The sequence below is a fragment of the Vanessa atalanta genome, chromosome 27, assembly GCF_905147765.1.
Source record: "Vanessa atalanta chromosome 27, ilVanAtal1.2, whole genome shotgun sequence".
NCBI lineage: Eukaryota > Metazoa > Arthropoda > Insecta > Lepidoptera > Nymphalidae > Vanessa > Vanessa atalanta.
Genome location: NC_061897.1, coordinates 6,807,783 through 6,824,521, shown reverse-complemented (window position 1 = coordinate 6,824,521; position 16,739 = coordinate 6,807,783). Strand labels below are relative to the sequence as shown.

General features: G+C 34.5%; 3 protein-coding genes across 3 annotated transcripts; 1 reads left to right on the top strand and 2 right to left on the bottom strand.

Annotated features, from left to right (window-relative positions):
- Positions 1–1,185: 1,185 nt before the first annotated feature.
- On the bottom strand, positions 1,186–2,257 carry LOC125074345. Its single transcript, XM_047685647.1, has 2 exons — positions 2,148–2,257; positions 1,186–1,993 (listed from the first exon to the last, which is right to left on the bottom strand). The coding sequence occupies exons 1-2, from the start codon at positions 2,196–2,198 to the stop codon at positions 1,280–1,282; spliced, it is 765 nt and encodes a 254-aa protein (XP_047541603.1). The 5' UTR covers positions 2,199–2,257; the 3' UTR covers positions 1,186–1,279.
- A 4,020-nt stretch (positions 2,258–6,277) lies between these two features.
- Positions 6,278–7,396, bottom strand: LOC125074343. The gene is made up of 2 exons (XM_047685643.1): positions 7,257–7,396; positions 6,278–6,671 (listed from the first exon to the last, which is right to left on the bottom strand). The coding sequence occupies exons 1-2, from the start codon at positions 7,305–7,307 to the stop codon at positions 6,336–6,338; spliced, it is 387 nt and encodes a 128-aa protein (XP_047541599.1). The 5' UTR covers positions 7,308–7,396; the 3' UTR covers positions 6,278–6,335.
- Positions 7,397–12,817: 5,421 nt separating this feature from the next.
- Positions 12,818–15,898, top strand: LOC125074303. Its single transcript, XM_047685596.1, has 2 exons — positions 12,818–13,321; positions 14,027–15,898. Exons 1-2 carry the CDS (start codon positions 13,280–13,282, stop codon positions 15,761–15,763), a joined length of 1,779 nt encoding a protein of 592 aa, XP_047541552.1. The 5' UTR covers positions 12,818–13,279; the 3' UTR covers positions 15,764–15,898.
- The last annotated feature ends 841 nt before the right edge of the window (positions 15,899–16,739 follow it).

Here is a 16,739-nt window from a genome sequence, read left to right as displayed (position 1 = left end):
CTTCACATCATGAGAATAGCTGTGACCGAAATCGGTTAGGAAAATTTATAAAATAAATAGGCGTCTGAAGAGCCGAGATGGTCCAGTGGTTAGAACGCGTGCATCTTAACCGATGATTTCGGGTTCAAACCCAGGCAGGCACCACTGAATTGACATGAGCTTAATTTGTGTTTATAATTCATCTCGTGCTGGGCGGTGAAGGAAAACATCGTAGGGAAACCTGCATGCGTCTAATTTCAACGAAATTCTGCCACATGTGTATCCACCAGCCCGCATTGGAGCAGCGTGGTGGAATATGCTCCAAACCTTCTCCTCAAAGGGACAGCAGGCCTTTAGCCCAGCAGTCAGAAATTTACAGGCTGCTAATGCTGAATGATTACGTAGACAATAATAGTTGCCCGTTAAGCTTACACCCACGACACATATTAGAGATACAATCAAAACGTCACCCGTACAATCCCTTGCTCGACAACGTAAGCTCGCAGACGGACGGCACGTGGTACTCACAGCGGTTTAGAACGCTGTTTTCTCTCTTTCTATCACAATCATTTTATCATTTGAAAGAAGAAGACGAAGAATCGCTTAATGAAATGAAATCGCTCTTTATACGACAATTATACATTTTGATATTTACTCAACATTGGCGATTAAATTTACATAACTTATATTATAAATACGGAAATGAATTTGTTTGTTTGTTACGCTTTAAACCAGTAATCATGTTTTTCTTTGTATAAATACTTTGTCGAGATTACAGAAAAGGGCAAGAACCACCCCCCCCCCCCCCCCCCCAGCGAAGCCGTGGGCGGAATTGTGTGTTACACATTATTTTCTCATTAGTAACGTTAATCATCTGATTTTTGCCAAAGTAAATTAATGTCAGTTTCTTGTACAGAAGATAATTGTAAATCTTGTACGTTTTGTGTCCATTTCTACCATTATTATGGTACATTTATTTTCTACCTTTAATTAAGGTATATACCTTACCACGTAAAAACAAGTAGGAACAGGGAGTTAAATAATCTGTTAATAGAGGCTTGTTCTCGTCTTCAGAAAAATATATTATATTAAGGAATCAGTAATCTTACGCAACATACGAAAATGAGTTTGGACGGAGAAATGAAATTCTGCTTTATTAAAATACGTTTTCAGTACTAAATATAAAATATAAAATAAAATACTTGATAAATTAAACAACAATACTTTAATTAACATTTGAATAACAACATTAAATGCGTTTCAATAAATATTTAAATTATCGACTAGATAACACACAACTTCAAAAGAAATCCATGGAGAATAAGTCTCTATTCAAATCTGCCGCCAATATTGCGGCGTACGGACTTTGGAAATCTTTTTTAGACAAATAGGATGAGGTGATGGCGTCCGACAGCGGAACGCTGTTTGCGATGGCATCGTAAGGTGACATCAGGTTGATACCGGATCTAGAAAACGGTGAAGCTGAGTGCGATCCTAACGAACCTATTCCTATTATTCCCTTAGACATCACATCGTTGCCAAAATTTGAAGAACCTAAAAACTTGGAGTTCGGCATTTGAAATGGTACTTCATGATCTTGGACGTTTAGTTTATTTAAAGGTAGTGCCATTTCCAGCATCGTTTCCGCTAAAGGTATAGCCAGGTGATTCGGTTCAGGGGGCGGGTTGTTTATAATATTGTTAACAATTAAAAGCTGCAAAGCGATAGCTAAATTATTAAGCACGTGAGAGTCCAAGTTTCCCGAACATTTGTTTGGTAATTCTAAATTATTTGGTGCTGGAATAGTCTTGATACTTGTCACGTCTGGTGTTCTCGGTGCATTGACGACTTGCAGTAAAACTGGTTCAGATTTCTTGTACACAGGATGAGCGTAGTTTGGTGGATAGTTTTGGTGGTACGCACGTTCTGTTACGTAAGGCTTTTGCGATATTTGCGGTGATTCTCTTGTGATGTAAGGACTCAGAGAATATGGCAAACCATATGACGCCATAACCTAAAAAAAACCGTTAATGCAATTTGTAAATTGAGCATGAACACAAACATTAATTTGAAAAAAGAACCATTTGGAAATTATTTCAGCAACAGATTATAATATTTCCTAAATTATAAACAAATATAAGATTACTCAATGAAATATGAATCAATACCTTAATAATTAGGAATTGCGTTAGAACAACTTGAAATAGTTGTGTAGTCATATCACTTATTGTCTATGAGAATAATATTAAAATGCTATGATTTGTTAGTACATTAGCTCATATAGATTTTCATTTATCTGAATATCTTATCGAGCACGTCTTGAGATCGTTATATCGGCGTTTGAACGATTCGCGTTATCTCTATCGATATTAAATATTGTTTTATAATAAATTATGCGTAAGCGATTTCGTAACGCACAGACTAAGTATAACGTCATACTCCCAAAAGAAACGTAACTATATTTAATTACTAGCTTTGCCTTCCCTCCTCATAATATGTATAGTAAGAAGTTGTTCTCAATCATTCTTATACTTAAATATCATTTAAAATCCTTCTGCTAGAATTACTTTAACTTCAATAACATTGTACTTTCATGCAAGTTACCATCCCCTGTTTTAACCCAAAGTGGGGGTTGATTTCTAAAGATACATTATTAGTACTCGTAAACACCATCTATAGAGAATACATTTTAAATTTCAAGTCTCTCACTTCAAAAATAGAGGAATTTAATACAAACTTCCAAACCCCGTTTTACCCCCTTAGGAGTGGAGTTTCGTAAAATCCGCTCTCAGTCTACAACGTATAAAGAATCTACCTGCCAATTGCAAATTTCAAGTTTGCAGGTTTTATAGTTTCTGAGATTTAGTGTTTAATCAGTGAGTGGTATTTAGACTATAAATTGTAAGGTTCGATTATTTATTGGACGAGGGTGAGTCGAGCTTGCTCTGGTGGAACGTTTGACGGCAGCGCCGCTAGATGGTGGCAGGTGGATATTGCTAAGGCAACGAATAACAGCCGGCAATGGCGGTGTATGTCACGCGAACGGATCGCCTACGTGTATAATTGGAATCCCAGTTAATTATTCGATTTAACAATTGAAAATTATTGTACGAACGCGTGTCATTATAATTTGACGATACCAACTTTTATTTCCGGAATTAATTACAACATTCCCGCGCCCTCGTGACGACTGAAATAAATCCTATATTAAGTGGCAAAGATGATAACGGCGCTCCTTCCAAAAGAGTGCCTTCATATGTATATAGATTACACAAATGAGAAAGTATAATATTAATAAACATTATGTAATAAACAAGTTGAATAATATTATCAATATAACAACGTGTTTCAATTAAGTAGAGGACTAAATGCTGAATTTGTTGCCCTTTGTCCTCAGCAGTGTCTACATTTCGAACCGGTGACAGCTTACCATTAAATTTAATTGTGTAAAATGATTATTTATGCCTTCTGAGATCCTATTTGAATAAGGAATATTCTGATTTCGTTATATATTTGCTAATTAACATTGAAATATTGAATTAATTCCGTGGGCCGGGGTGTTCCTTTGGTAGTCAAATAGTCAGAACATTTATAACACCAATGCCCCACCAGTCTTGGGAGCTAAGTTGTTGCGTTGCTTTTGCCTGAAGTTACACTGGCTCACTCTACCTTCAACAATACTATCTATTGCTGTTTGACTTTATTAATAAATGGATTAGGATTCAAGCAAAACTTGTCTATAGATATGTCAAACTCCAAGGAATACCCCCTCAATTAGCAATAAAAGAAATCTGCTTTTTTATTGCTAATTGAGATGTTTCCGTTGAGAGCTACTGTGTCCGAAATCGGTCAGTAGGACATCGTTACATAACGTGTATCCAGAGCAATGAAATACAACCCAAACGATACAAAAGACTTCCAGTATCCACGCGAACAAAGCAAAAATAGTAGTTGAAAATATAAATAAAACTCGCAAAACATTTGTACAACACGCTCGCAACGTCGCGACACGTTGGACCCAATATCAGAAGTAATGAAGGTTTCAGGTTGTACAGTTTTGTAAATGCGAGTCGTGTCAAAATATAAAATGAGTACCATTTGGAACGGAACAACTGATTGGTTCCATTAAAGCAACCTATTGGGTGTCTGCAGTTGATATCGACGTTATTTTGCAAAAAATGTAATTTATTACCCGATTATACAGGGTTAATGTCTCGTAGGGGACAATGTATACAATTTTACAGGAGGGTTCCATTCAAAATGTTGTATTAATTAAAAATATTATATTGTATAATTGTAATTATAAAAGAAGCGTGGAGACTATGCTTGTGGAGTATGTTGTCTGAATTTAAAGCGAGTGAAACTGCGAAACACAGCCATTACCAAGACGTTCTCGAAAATGCATCGAAACTTCTGGTATAAGATTTATGAATATTGGTTTAGCAGATTTTTTAGCTTAACATTACAAAATAAATATTGAATGATCCTATTTATTGTATTAAGGGTGTTTGGTTTGACAGGACTTCACCTCAAATAAAAAAGAATATTACTTTTATATAATAATGCAATTTTTTTGTGATAGAGGTAGGCTGACGCGCAAATAAGCCACTTGATGGTGATAAAACTCGAAGCGTCATTGAATATTGATAGACATAGATCCTGGTTTAATATAAGCAGTCATAGGTCAGAATTCTAGAGCCATACGTCCGGTATCGTGGATGAAGGCACCGCACGTCCCGTATGAAAGCAATTTCATTTTGAAGTGGTATCGTCTCGAGCTCGTCAGCTACAGGGAGAAATGTAAAACGTGGAGCGTCCAATCCGGAATGATATTCGAGGGTCAATGGAAGCGACGTGACGCGAATCATCAACGATATCATATTCATATTGTTCTACGTGTACTTTGTTTACTTTCTGCCTCGATGGTCTAGTGCTCTATTTAGCTACAGATCCGGTGTGAGGTTCAAAACCCAATCCTAATAGATTTTTCAGGAAAATTATGATGTGTAGTGCCCATGTAGTGTAAGAGTAGTGTAGAATTTAAGGGAATATAATATCATAGAATTAAATTGAACTCACACGACTAACAAAACTATTCCTGAGTTTTAACCCACAATCTTTCAATAGGATTGAGGAGTATAAGCAAAATTTTTATAGTATATATATATAGTACCAGCAAAGGGGCCACCTGACGGTAAGTGGTCACCGCTGCCCACACTGCACATACAATGGCGCGGTAAGAAACATTAATCATTCCTCACATCGCCAATGCGCCATAAAACTTAAGAACTAAGAGGCTATGCCCCTTGTGCCTGTAGTTGCACTGGCTCAAATCGGAACACACCGATACTGCTGGGTACTTCTGTTTGGCGGTAGAATATCTGATTAGTGGATGGTACCTACCCAGACGGGTTCGCACAAAGCTCAACCACCAAGAAAAGCAAAACAAGTCCTCATTCATAAGTCCTCTTGGCTCATTTAGTTAGATTTTGCTTAAAAAGATATAATTTTACTAAGTATGTATCTAAATAAACGTGACAAAGGTAAGATACTAGGAAAACAAACGGCTTGCTTGAAACTGCTATCATCGGCGTTTTCACAATTGTATTGACATGTACAGACGAACGCAGGCATCAGCGTAATCCATTGTGTAACTCGAACAGCTGATCGAGGCAGGTATTTGGAGCCGATAGCTGAGCTTATAATCTCTGGTTCAATCTAGCTTATGCTGCTTTTAGTCCAAGCCTTAGTTATTGTAGTCAAACGTGAAAAAACAATCACTGGTTTGATAACGATAATACCCTTGGGTCCTTGAATAATAATCTCATATATTTTTTGTTTAATAAGCAACCCTTTGCCCTAAGGCAAGGTGGCTTGGGATCTCAGATATGTTTTTAACCATTATTATAATATCTAGGTTGAAATAAATTGGTTACCGACTTAATAGGTATCAAATAAATGAATAGTTGGTACATAAGAATCTTGGAGATTGTTTTATTGTTTCATACTTTTACGTAAAAAATGTAATGAATATAAAAACTTAAATTTCAAAGTATAGTTTTTATAATGTCATTTAAGTTAACGTTACCGACCATTCAAAATGTAGATTCTACCGAAAAGAACCGGCAAGAACCTCAGTAATTTGTCTCTTTCGACACTTATAGATACTTAAAGACAATTCTACCTAACTTGCATGGAATCAACGAAAGCTAACTCCTCACTATAAATGTATTCTGGCAAAGCTAGAAATTCAATTAGCCAAACTCTCGTCATTAAAAAAAAATATTAAACAAAATACTCTTTATATCAAAATAAATTTATTAACAATAATAAAATAAATATACAATATTAATTAATCAATAAATGTAATTATAAGTGGGCAGCCCCACGAAATCTAAGGGGTAGTTGTCGCAGGGGCCCGGCAGCGTGCTGCTCAGGAGATTACTTACTACCAAAAGCTGCAAGGCATTAGCTAAGCTGTTGGCTACACTGCTGTCTTGGATCACAGTGGGGGCGTATCCAAAGCCCTCCTGTATAATAGGTCCTGGCATAAGAGGCCCAGGATAGAGGGGACCGGGCACAGTCGGTAGGAGGGGTAACCCTTGCTCACGCAGTAATAGCTGGTTCGGGAGGAGACCTTCGACTACAGTTTGTCCACAACCGACTCGATTCACGCATTGACTTAAAGCAATCTGAAATAAAATTGTTTAAGTGAAAGTTAAGAAACAGGCCGTTAAATAAGACTTTGCCATTTCAATGATGTAAAGCGAGGCGAGGTAAATCTATTTAATTACATCATTGTATTTTATTTAAATTAATACAATGAACCTTATTTGAATCGTCAATATTTGAACTCTACTCTTTGTACGCTTTATGCTTCAAACGAAACGAAATAGCAAGAATCTCGCTCAGTTACTGTTTTAATATCAATCAGATTTACAATAAAGTTAGTAATCACAATTGTAACTGTTGATGAGTCCTGCGTTGGAATCCGAGCTTAAATACAAGAATATTTAACCAAAAAGTATTAATGCAATATTAATAATATATAATGATTAATTGTACTTGAATTAATATTTTATTTGTAATGTAGAAACAGTTTAAATAACGACATACACATACTCTTTGTCACGTAGGTATTAAAAAATAACATTACAACTATTTACATGATACCTACAATTCAATAGTTTATACTAATGATATAAATTAATTGAAATAGTTTTATTATATTTAAATATAATTTAATATTTGTAATTTCGTTTAAGACTTGTTTATACCTGCATCACAATCGACGAGATGCCGAGCAGTAAAAGGAGACGAGCGGCCATTTTGTTAAAGACGTGAGCGTTATTACAAATGTCGGAACTTAATGATCGATAAAATGAAATAGAATTATTTATATCTAATTATTATCAGCTATTTTCGCAATGTTTATTTTTTAATTTAAAAAAAAAAAACATTTAGAAATTATAATATCACGTTTTGTTATAATCTATATCGATATACTATTATGAAATATGTTAAATGATAAAAAATGTAATAATTTTGAAATATGTACTGAAAATATATTAAATAATAAATTATTATTATAGATAACTTATTTTAAGATAATCATACTAGTGTTTAATTTTAAACTAATTAATAAAATATTATTTACAGGAAGTCATGAGCTGACGCGTATACCGGGTTATTGGTATTTCGACGTATTCCCGTTAGGAGGTGATAGGGGTGATTATTTGCGATAATTTTAACCCCCATATGCATGATGCTAAAGTAAATCATTTTTGAGTTATAACGTTTTTTAGATTTTTTCAAAATAAGTCAAAAATGCAACTTACGCCGTCTCGCATGTATCATCCGCGGAATATCCCAAAATAAGAATAAATAAAGCGCATCAAATATGATGCGGAATAATTTGAGTTCTAAATTTTATTTTAAACTTGTATTTTAGTTTTATTTACATTGGGTATTGTTTTTAATCAATGTTGTGTGAATTTTAAAGGCATTTTTGTGGAAATATTATATTATATTTTTCCGTCTCGTATTTTTAAATTTGGACCGATAATTATTGTTTTAATATTGACAAATAACCAGTGTTTATTCGTTTTTATAAATCAGAAGAAAAAAATGGATTTTAATTGATACTTTTTTTTAAATACATTTTGAAGTTGCAACTCAAAAATGGTTCACTTTTGCATGATGCATATGGGGGTTAAAATTATCACAAATAATCACCCCTATCACCTCCTAACGGGAATACGTCGAATTACCAATAACCCTGCATATGAAGGGATGAATGTTACTTTATAATTTTATATGTATATTTCATACGAATACATAATGTATTGTTATATATTGACTTGGCGCCGCTTACTCATCATACCACAAAACAGCAAAACTCAGTATTGTTGTGATCCAGTATGATGGGTCAGTTAGCCAGTGTAACTACAACAACAAGGACAATAAAATACAAGGGACATAAAATCTTAGTTCCCAAGGTGTGTATTGGAAATGTTAGGGATGGTCTGATATTTCTTATTGTGTCAATGTCTACGTGCGGTTTGACTACAAGCCATTAAGTGACCCATTTATAAGCCTGCCACCCATATTTCGTTAAAATATATTTATATCGAACAGTAGAATACTCCTTAGTCTTATAAGTGTGTTGTATATCACTACTTAGTACAAAACAAACTCACTTCCAGCAGTCTGTCGGTGCCTGTGTACGCTTAGATCTATAAAACTAGGATTTTAATGCGCATTTTAAGTAATCCAGCATTAATCCTGAACCAATTGGGTACCCTAAATACATTGTGAATTTAATATAAATCAATATGGTCCTTACAGGATGTAATTTAAACAAATATTTTCGATGATATTACAGATTTAAAATGCAACGACATAGTTTTTATTGTCTAAAGACAAAAAAATGTGAACATTGTATATAAAGACATTCTGTAGTATCAGCAACGCACCCGTCCGAAGCCGTGGCGGGTCGATAGTTTAATTATAATGAACATAACTAATATTGTCTATTCTAGTGGCCAGTTATTCGCCATGTTCATTACTTAAAAATTAAGAAAAACATTTTATTATTTACACTAAAATTCGTTAATAGAGACCAAACTAGAAGATTGTTGGCAAATAGAAAATAAAAAGCTACTGAACTGTTTGTTTGAAAGGTACTGATATGGGTTTTATTAGTAATTAATATTAATAAACATTTATTTATGCCCGACCGGTCTATTCAATTCCAAGCGCTGCCATGCGCTCTCGCGTGGGTGTCTAAATAATCATTATTACCGCTTATGTAAGCTCCGAGCCAACAGCAGAGGCGTCGGAGGAGACGATACGTATTTAATCCTAATCCTGAGTAAGAAGAAGCAAAATCCTAAAGATAGTGACTCAATAGTCAAGTTAAAATTTGTCATAAGAAGTCTTAAATTAATAAATACTTATACCATTTGACAACGATTGTGATATCGACTAAAAAAGGCCCTTAAGGATTAGACTATACGATTGTAGATTTGTAATTCTACATGGCTCAGTATTTGACGTGGTAGGTGGTCACTTGTAAAACCTATGACAAATCAAATCAAAATATTATTTATTCAAGTGGGCTCATAAAAGCTTTGGAACGTTACAGTATTGACTTAAATGTGAAGCTTCCACCGGTTCGAAAAGTAGATTGTAAAGAGAAGAACCGACAAAAAACTCAGTAGTTACTGTTTGCCATCATCATTTACTTTACAATCAATATACTACATAGTATATATTTACAATGAATATTTATATACATTGACTAGATATTTTACTTTTTATAATAATATCAAAGCAACGAATTATTTAGTACACGCGCCACGCACATACGAGGGATTAGAGTTCGCCGGTGGAGATCGGACATGACGGCTTTAGAGAGGGTCAGGCGTAAAGCCAACTTGGCTTTACCCAAGGCGCGCTAATTATACAAGTTTCACATCAAAGCCAGTATTTTTCAAGGTAACAAATACCTAAACCATATATACCTTACCTCAGCCAAAATGGCCCAGTGGTTAGAACGCGTGCATCTTAACCGATGATTTCGGGTTCAAATCCAGGCAAGCACCACTGAATTTTCATGTGCTTAATTTGTGTTTATAATTCATCTCGTTCTCGGCGGTGCAGGAAAACATCATGAGGAAACCTACATGTGACTAATTTCAACGAAATTCTGCCACATGTGTATTCCACCAACCCGCATTGGAGCAGCGTGGTGGAATATGCTCCAAACTGTCTCCTCAAAAGGAGAGAAAGCCTTAACCCAGAAGTGGGAAATTTACAGGCTTCTAATAATATACCTAACTTATATAAAACAATTTTGGCCATCTTATGGTCACCAATAGACATTTGCTCCTGTGGGCTCAACGATGATATCGCCCTTTTTCATGTAGTAATACTGACTCACTCACCATTCAAACCGGAAGAAAACAAAACAAAAAATTACTGTTTGACGGTTGAATACAGGAGTTGGTGGTACCTACTCAGACGGGCTTACAGAAAGCCCAAAGTGTCGCCTTAACCCGGAGGATGTAGGACTGGAAGTTGGTTGTCCAGCTCAATCTCCCGTCCGGCTCTATCACCACTTCTCTTATCCATGCTCATAGGACTGCAGAAGCACCGAAGAAGAGTATTTCCCAGTCTTTATATGTCCAACTGTGTAATTTATAGGAACTTGGTTAGAAAATATTTCACACCTTCACTTACAAGAAAAATTTTGCCATCGGTATTGGTAGGAGTACGTTTGACAGTTTTCTTTTGCCTTTAATTCCTTTCCAGTGAATATAGCTGCTGTGGTCCACTTTAGAGCGACTCTTTGGCAATAGTCATTGACAGCCTTTACCTTAAGGGGTATCTTTTTCTCTAGGCAATGTTTTGAAGTCATTTGTGTTTTATTCGTATTTTATGTCTGTGACGTAATTAGGTCATTAACACCCGACACTTCGTGGCCATTGCACCGCATTAGGCTGGCTGTCTGCCGCAGCTCGTGTTTCGCTGACTGGTGCAAACTGACCCGCGCTGCCTCGGCGCCTGTTTACGTTGCCCGATAACGACATACTTACTAAAGCAGCGTTTGTATTGTATTAGTAACATAATTTTTATGTCTAATTCTGCAGATTTAGGTTCCGAAGTCTAAGCCTTATTTTTAACGATTAGTATGACTTTTTCTCATCGACATGATATCTTTGATATTGGTCTTACCTTCATGAGTAAAGATCATAAGTCACCAGTAGTTCGTACAAATAGAAAAATTATAGGACACCCCTGTTTCTACGCGTAATATGGAACTCGGACAACGAATGCGTCATCGAAAGTTATTCTTTTGTTGTAAAAATGTGGCCAAACTATTATCTCTTAACACAATAAAACAAAGCCTTTAGTATCCGTCCATTTGTCGGCAAAAATCTTCTAAACTAAATGTTTCAGTTTTCGTCATTATTTAATTATATATATAATACATTTATCATTACATTGAAATATAATTTATAATTTAATATTTTACACCAAAATTGTTAAAATACAATAGAGGTATAAACATGTATATAACGAAGGATATGTGCAAAAAGCGCTACTTTTGGTAAAAACACTTTCTTAAAATGTTAGGTCTAAAAAAGTTTCTATTTCTGCGTAAAAATAAACATTAAAAAAAAGAAAAACAAATAAACAACCGATCTCAAATTTTACAAAATATTTTTCCATATCGGTTTAGAAATGACATAATAACATGAAAAATACAACTGAGTCGATTACCTCCTCCATTCTTCAAGTTATTTAATAAAAAATATACGTGAGAGAGAAAAAGAGCAATCTGAGTCCATTCTTCTATAAAATTTCTACAAATAAGACCGCCGACGTAAATTCATAAAATAATAAACATTAACAAAATTAAAAATGTAATAAAATATTCTTTAGGACGAAGATTTATATAAATAGATCAATGACTTTACATTATTTTTAAACTTTCTCTAGAAATAATAATTGCCTTTTCAATGTTGTAGTAGGGCAAAGAATTAAAATGTAAAAAAAAACTTCAATTACTAGAAGCCCTATTACGAAATGAGTTTGAGTCATACTGTTGATATCACAATATTTGCGTGCCTCGTCACTGTTGATAAGTTTCGTTTCCGCAAAGTCAGTTCATCCTTTGGGCAAAGCGTTCGCGTCTATAACAATATTCCGCATCAACTTTCCGAAATAATAAATGTTAATCTCATTTTAAATATTATAACTTAAATACTTATAAATAAGGCATCACTCAATCAAATTTAATTTAAATCATAGAGGCGCGTCGATAAAAAAATGGTAGTTATTTAAACATATTTAAGCCAGTAAAACGATGATTTAAAGTGCTCATAAGAGCCACCTTAAATACAGAATGTTATGATCTTGAAAAATGTCACATTTATTTTATTAAAAGCGAAGTGCAGTGAGCCGAGATGGCCCAGTGGCTAGAACGCGTGCATCTTAACCGATGATTTCGGGTTCAAACCCAGGCAGGCACCACTGAATTTTCATGTGCTTAATTTGTGTTTATAATTCATCTCGTACTTGGCGGTGAAGGAAAACATTGTTAGGAAACCTGCATGTGTCTAATTTCAACGAAATTCTGCCACATGTGTATTCCGCCAACCCGCATTGGAGCAGCGTGGTGGAATATGCTCCAAACCTTCTCCTCAAAGGGAGAGGAGGCCTTTATCCCAGCAGTGGGACATTTACGGGCTGCTAATGAAGTGCAGTGCAAATATAATAAATTATGAGTGATTTTACCATAAATATTCCCTATGCAGTATGTATAGCCGAACGTTGATTTATGTATTTAGATCTCGTCCAAATTCAACGCAGGTATATGTTAACGGTCAAGATTACTGTAAAATATTTTTTAGCATTTTTTTCCATTTAAACTATTAACAGACATTTCGCTTTTTTAAGGTTTTAATTAGAATAAATAGTAAGATATAGTAAGCCTGTACAAGCCCACTACTGAGCTAAGGCCTCCTTCCCCTCTCGAAGAGGTTATTGAGCGAGTTGAATTTTAGATACAATCAAAGCACGTGAAAATTCAGTGTTACCTGGAACTGACCGCGCAAACTAGCATTTCTCGTTTACTAGTCCACCTCAGCTTTGTTACAATATATTTATGTAATGTTAACCCGATTACATTTTCATTTGGTAACATTACCCAGTAACGATTTAACAAACGATAGCTCCAGTTCATAATAATCGTTTCAAGTAAATTGTGTCATTTACGCGAGAACTTTCCGATATGTTGTTAGTGGTCGTTTGCTGTTGGCTGTTAATGTGTCAGGTGAATATTGAATACTTTAAATTGTTTTAAACTGAGACCACCAAGTGAAAACAATACGTAATCTTGAAGATTCTCTTAAATCTTGATCAACAGAACTAAAATTTTCAGTTCAATCTCCTCTGAAAGTAAAAATTCAAGGTCGAATTTGAATGCAACGTTTATTACGCATTTTTATAACTTTTTAAGTGTCAATAGTGCAATGGTTTTCGAACCGCCTAGTTATGTAATAAGTATCGATCCTGACCCCTTGGGCTACTGTCATCCCCACTCCTAACACAAGTGATAAGCTTAAAAGGAGGGGTAAATAGGAATATTGGTAATTCCTTTATTAATTTGGGGCATTGCTATTGTTATTTAAAAAAAAGTGCTGAAAAGTGTTGTTAGTGTTTATATTCCGTGGCAAAGATATGATAATGTACATATGAGGTACATTTGAGGTGTATCGTGTATGAAACATTTTCTACGCCAAATAGTTTTACAGCTATTTTGTATGAGCTGAATCCTTAATGAACTTATGACATTAGAAAATATATGAGGAGATTATGTGTAATTATTTGGTTTGATTTGTTATGTGTAAATATATTTTAATATAAATATTTGCAAATCTGTTGATCAGGATAACATATGGATTAAACCAGAGATTATTTTTGTAATCTTTTTTTTTTTATTTGAAGAGTGATATTCAAATACTTAATTTATTTTCAGACCTCATCCGTTCGACCAGATGGAATAACTTTACCCATAACATCTATAGTTTACAAATCGTCGCCGATAGATAAGAAGCCGTTATCTGTATCTTTTACACCAAACGTGTGTAATGAAACGCCAACGAAATACACGTCGGGTTCCAGACCGATTGAATCCGTCAATATACCTACGAAATTACCACAAGAATCTTGTATTGTACAAGAGCCTCAACCTCCGTTTAATACGGTGTCAATATCGACACCTCTGAATCCTGCAATTGATAAACCTTTACAAATACAATCATTTACCGCAAATGCTTTAACACCTAAAACATTAGCGTTTCCTCAAATAGACTTATCATATTTGGAAAGCAGTCATGTTGTTAATAATAAAATGAATGATTGTACACGTGAACCGGTTCCGCCTGTAGTGCAGTACAGTCCTAGTTACGTAATAACTAGTACAGATAACAGTAACAATAAAATAAAAATCCCTTTAGTACCTGTAATGCTCGATAATTTACCAAGCAATATCCATAAAGTAAAAATCGCTGATTCGAAACCAATATTCATCGATTGCAGTAAACCATCCAAAAGTTACCAAATACCTACAAATCTCGCTTCGGTTAATCCTTATGTAATACAAAACGTAGCCAATCCTGTACCGAAATATGAAGTAGTCCAAAATTCGATAGCAGATTGTCGTTTGAATCTAGCAAGAGAAGATTATATGATCTCTCAAGCTTCTGCTGTTTTCGTAGAAAATCCAGTAACATTTTTTAATCCTAATAATAATGTTATGCAACAACAACTTATAAATAAAGCAACAACAGAACCAAAGTCTGCTAACTATATTGAAATATCGGCCTCCTCTGGTAAAGTAGAATATCCTATCAGAAATGTTATATTCAGTTACGGTTCAAATGGTTGCAATCAATTTCAAACAGCAAGCGCTCAGAAAACTCAGCCCTGTTCAATCATTCCACCAAAAGTTACACCAGTAGACAATAAAATAGAATTGACTCAAATTGTCAATGCCATTCCGCCGCAAATCAACAACCATTCACCTGAGAATATGTATTGTTACTGTAATAAAATTAATATAATTCCAAAACCTGAATCTGTATGTTACTGTACGGGATTACCGATATCATCTTCAACATCATGTTTAATTAATCCAGCTTACACCCGAGATAACGAATTACCCACACTTCCTGTGTCTCAGCTACCTAACATCAATACAATCAACAAACCGTCACTACGATGTTCTACTTTACCATGTTCTATACCAACAAGCGCAAGTGGTTATGACGCCACATCAGATACATTTACTTCACAATTGAGTTGCTCGTTGAATAGCATTATTTCTTTATTAACAGCGGGTTTAATATCGACAGTATTTGGAAACACTACTCCTGAACTAATACCAGATATTGTACCAACAGAAATAACATATGAGACTATTAATTTACAGGAACCTGTAATAGATATTCCAACTACTTTTATGAATACAGACACATTAGTATCAAATCCTTCATATTCTTCATGTCCTCCTTCTCTTATAGATATTCCTGTGATTTTGCCAAAGCCTGAAATAGATTTAACTTTGAAAGATTTTGACTCACACGAGTGCTTAAGAACACCTTCGGCTGTATGTACACAAGAAGCTCCAAAATGCAAGCCGTATTTAGCATCTATTACGATAAATATAATGCCAAGTTTAGATACAACGAATGATATTATAATTGTGATTTAAATTTTTGACATGTTTGTTGTTATTGTTGTGGTCGTATGGAATACATTTTATCATCAAAACTTACTACTGTTTCCTGTTGTTATCTAGTTTTACGTAATCTGTTATTTCATTTTATAATAAAGATATTAATTGTAATGGGTGTTTTATTTTCTGTATCAATACTTAACAGGTTTCAATATTTTTTCGTATTATATAATATTACCTAACATGAAACCGTTATATAATATTTGTAAGATCCTTTTATCTAGCACTGAAGTATTATTAAAGTCAAAGAAATAATTTTAAAATAGCCTTTACTGCATACCTAATAAAATTTGCATACATATAGAAATGTTTTGTATGCTTATTATTGCAGTTTATACAAGGGGAAAAGCAATGTAGCCCCGGTACACTACTAGATAAATATCATCTAACTTCTAACAGGAAGTGGCGTACAGCTGTGTAGAATGGAAACTTTGCATTTTCGAAGCCTGTTTCAATTTTTCAGCATTGATAAATACCTATTGATTACTGGAACAGTGTAACTATTTACTTTCTTACCAGTTCCCGTTAGAATCTACATTACAAACCGGTGGTAAGTTTTCATTTAGTGATGTTTCTTTATGTTATTAAAATCCACGTGAAATAAAGTATATTTTAAATAACATAAGCACAATTTTTCGTCTCAAAAATGTACAATAAATAAAAATACTATATGCAGTGTTAAAAAATGCCGAGCCAAGGTTGGCAAACTTCTGACATCGTAAGGAATGGCTCTTACTTTCACGTACCGCTATCGTTGTCTATGGGCAGATTATTTATGCCGTAGTAACAGAACTTACTAAAGCTTTTAGCTGGGAAGATATATTTATATTTTCCCACTTTGTATACTCGTACATGTAGACGGGCTGGCTTGACAAATATATATTATCATTTCAACTTACCATAAAGTCAGATTTCCGGAAAAAGGTTTTATATTCATATATTTAAATTCGTA

What these genes read in the sequence shown, in the direction of transcription:
- LOC125074345 (XM_047685647.1), bottom strand. Translation starts at nt 2,198, where the DNA reads ATGACTACACAACTATTTCAAGTTGTTCTAACGCAATTCCTAATTATT. An exon ending in CGCAATTCCTAATTATTAAG is followed by an intron (nt 1,994 to 2,147) that starts GTATTGATTCAT and finishes GGTTTTTTTTAG; the next exon opens with GTTATGGCGTCATATGGTTT.
- LOC125074343 (XM_047685643.1), bottom strand. Translation starts at nt 7,307, where the DNA reads ATGGCCGCTCGTCTCCTTTTACTGCTCGGCATCTCGTCGATTGTGATG. An exon ending in TCTCGTCGATTGTGATGCAG is followed by an intron (nt 6,672 to 7,256) that starts GTATAAACAAGT and finishes ATTTTATTTCAG; the next exon opens with ATTGCTTTAAGTCAATGCGT.
- LOC125074303 (XM_047685596.1), top strand. Translation starts at nt 13,280, where the DNA reads ATGTTGTTAGTGGTCGTTTGCTGTTGGCTGTTAATGTGTCAG. An exon ending in GTTGGCTGTTAATGTGTCAG is followed by an intron (nt 13,322 to 14,026) that starts GTGAATATTGAA and finishes ATTTATTTTCAG; the next exon opens with ACCTCATCCGTTCGACCAGA.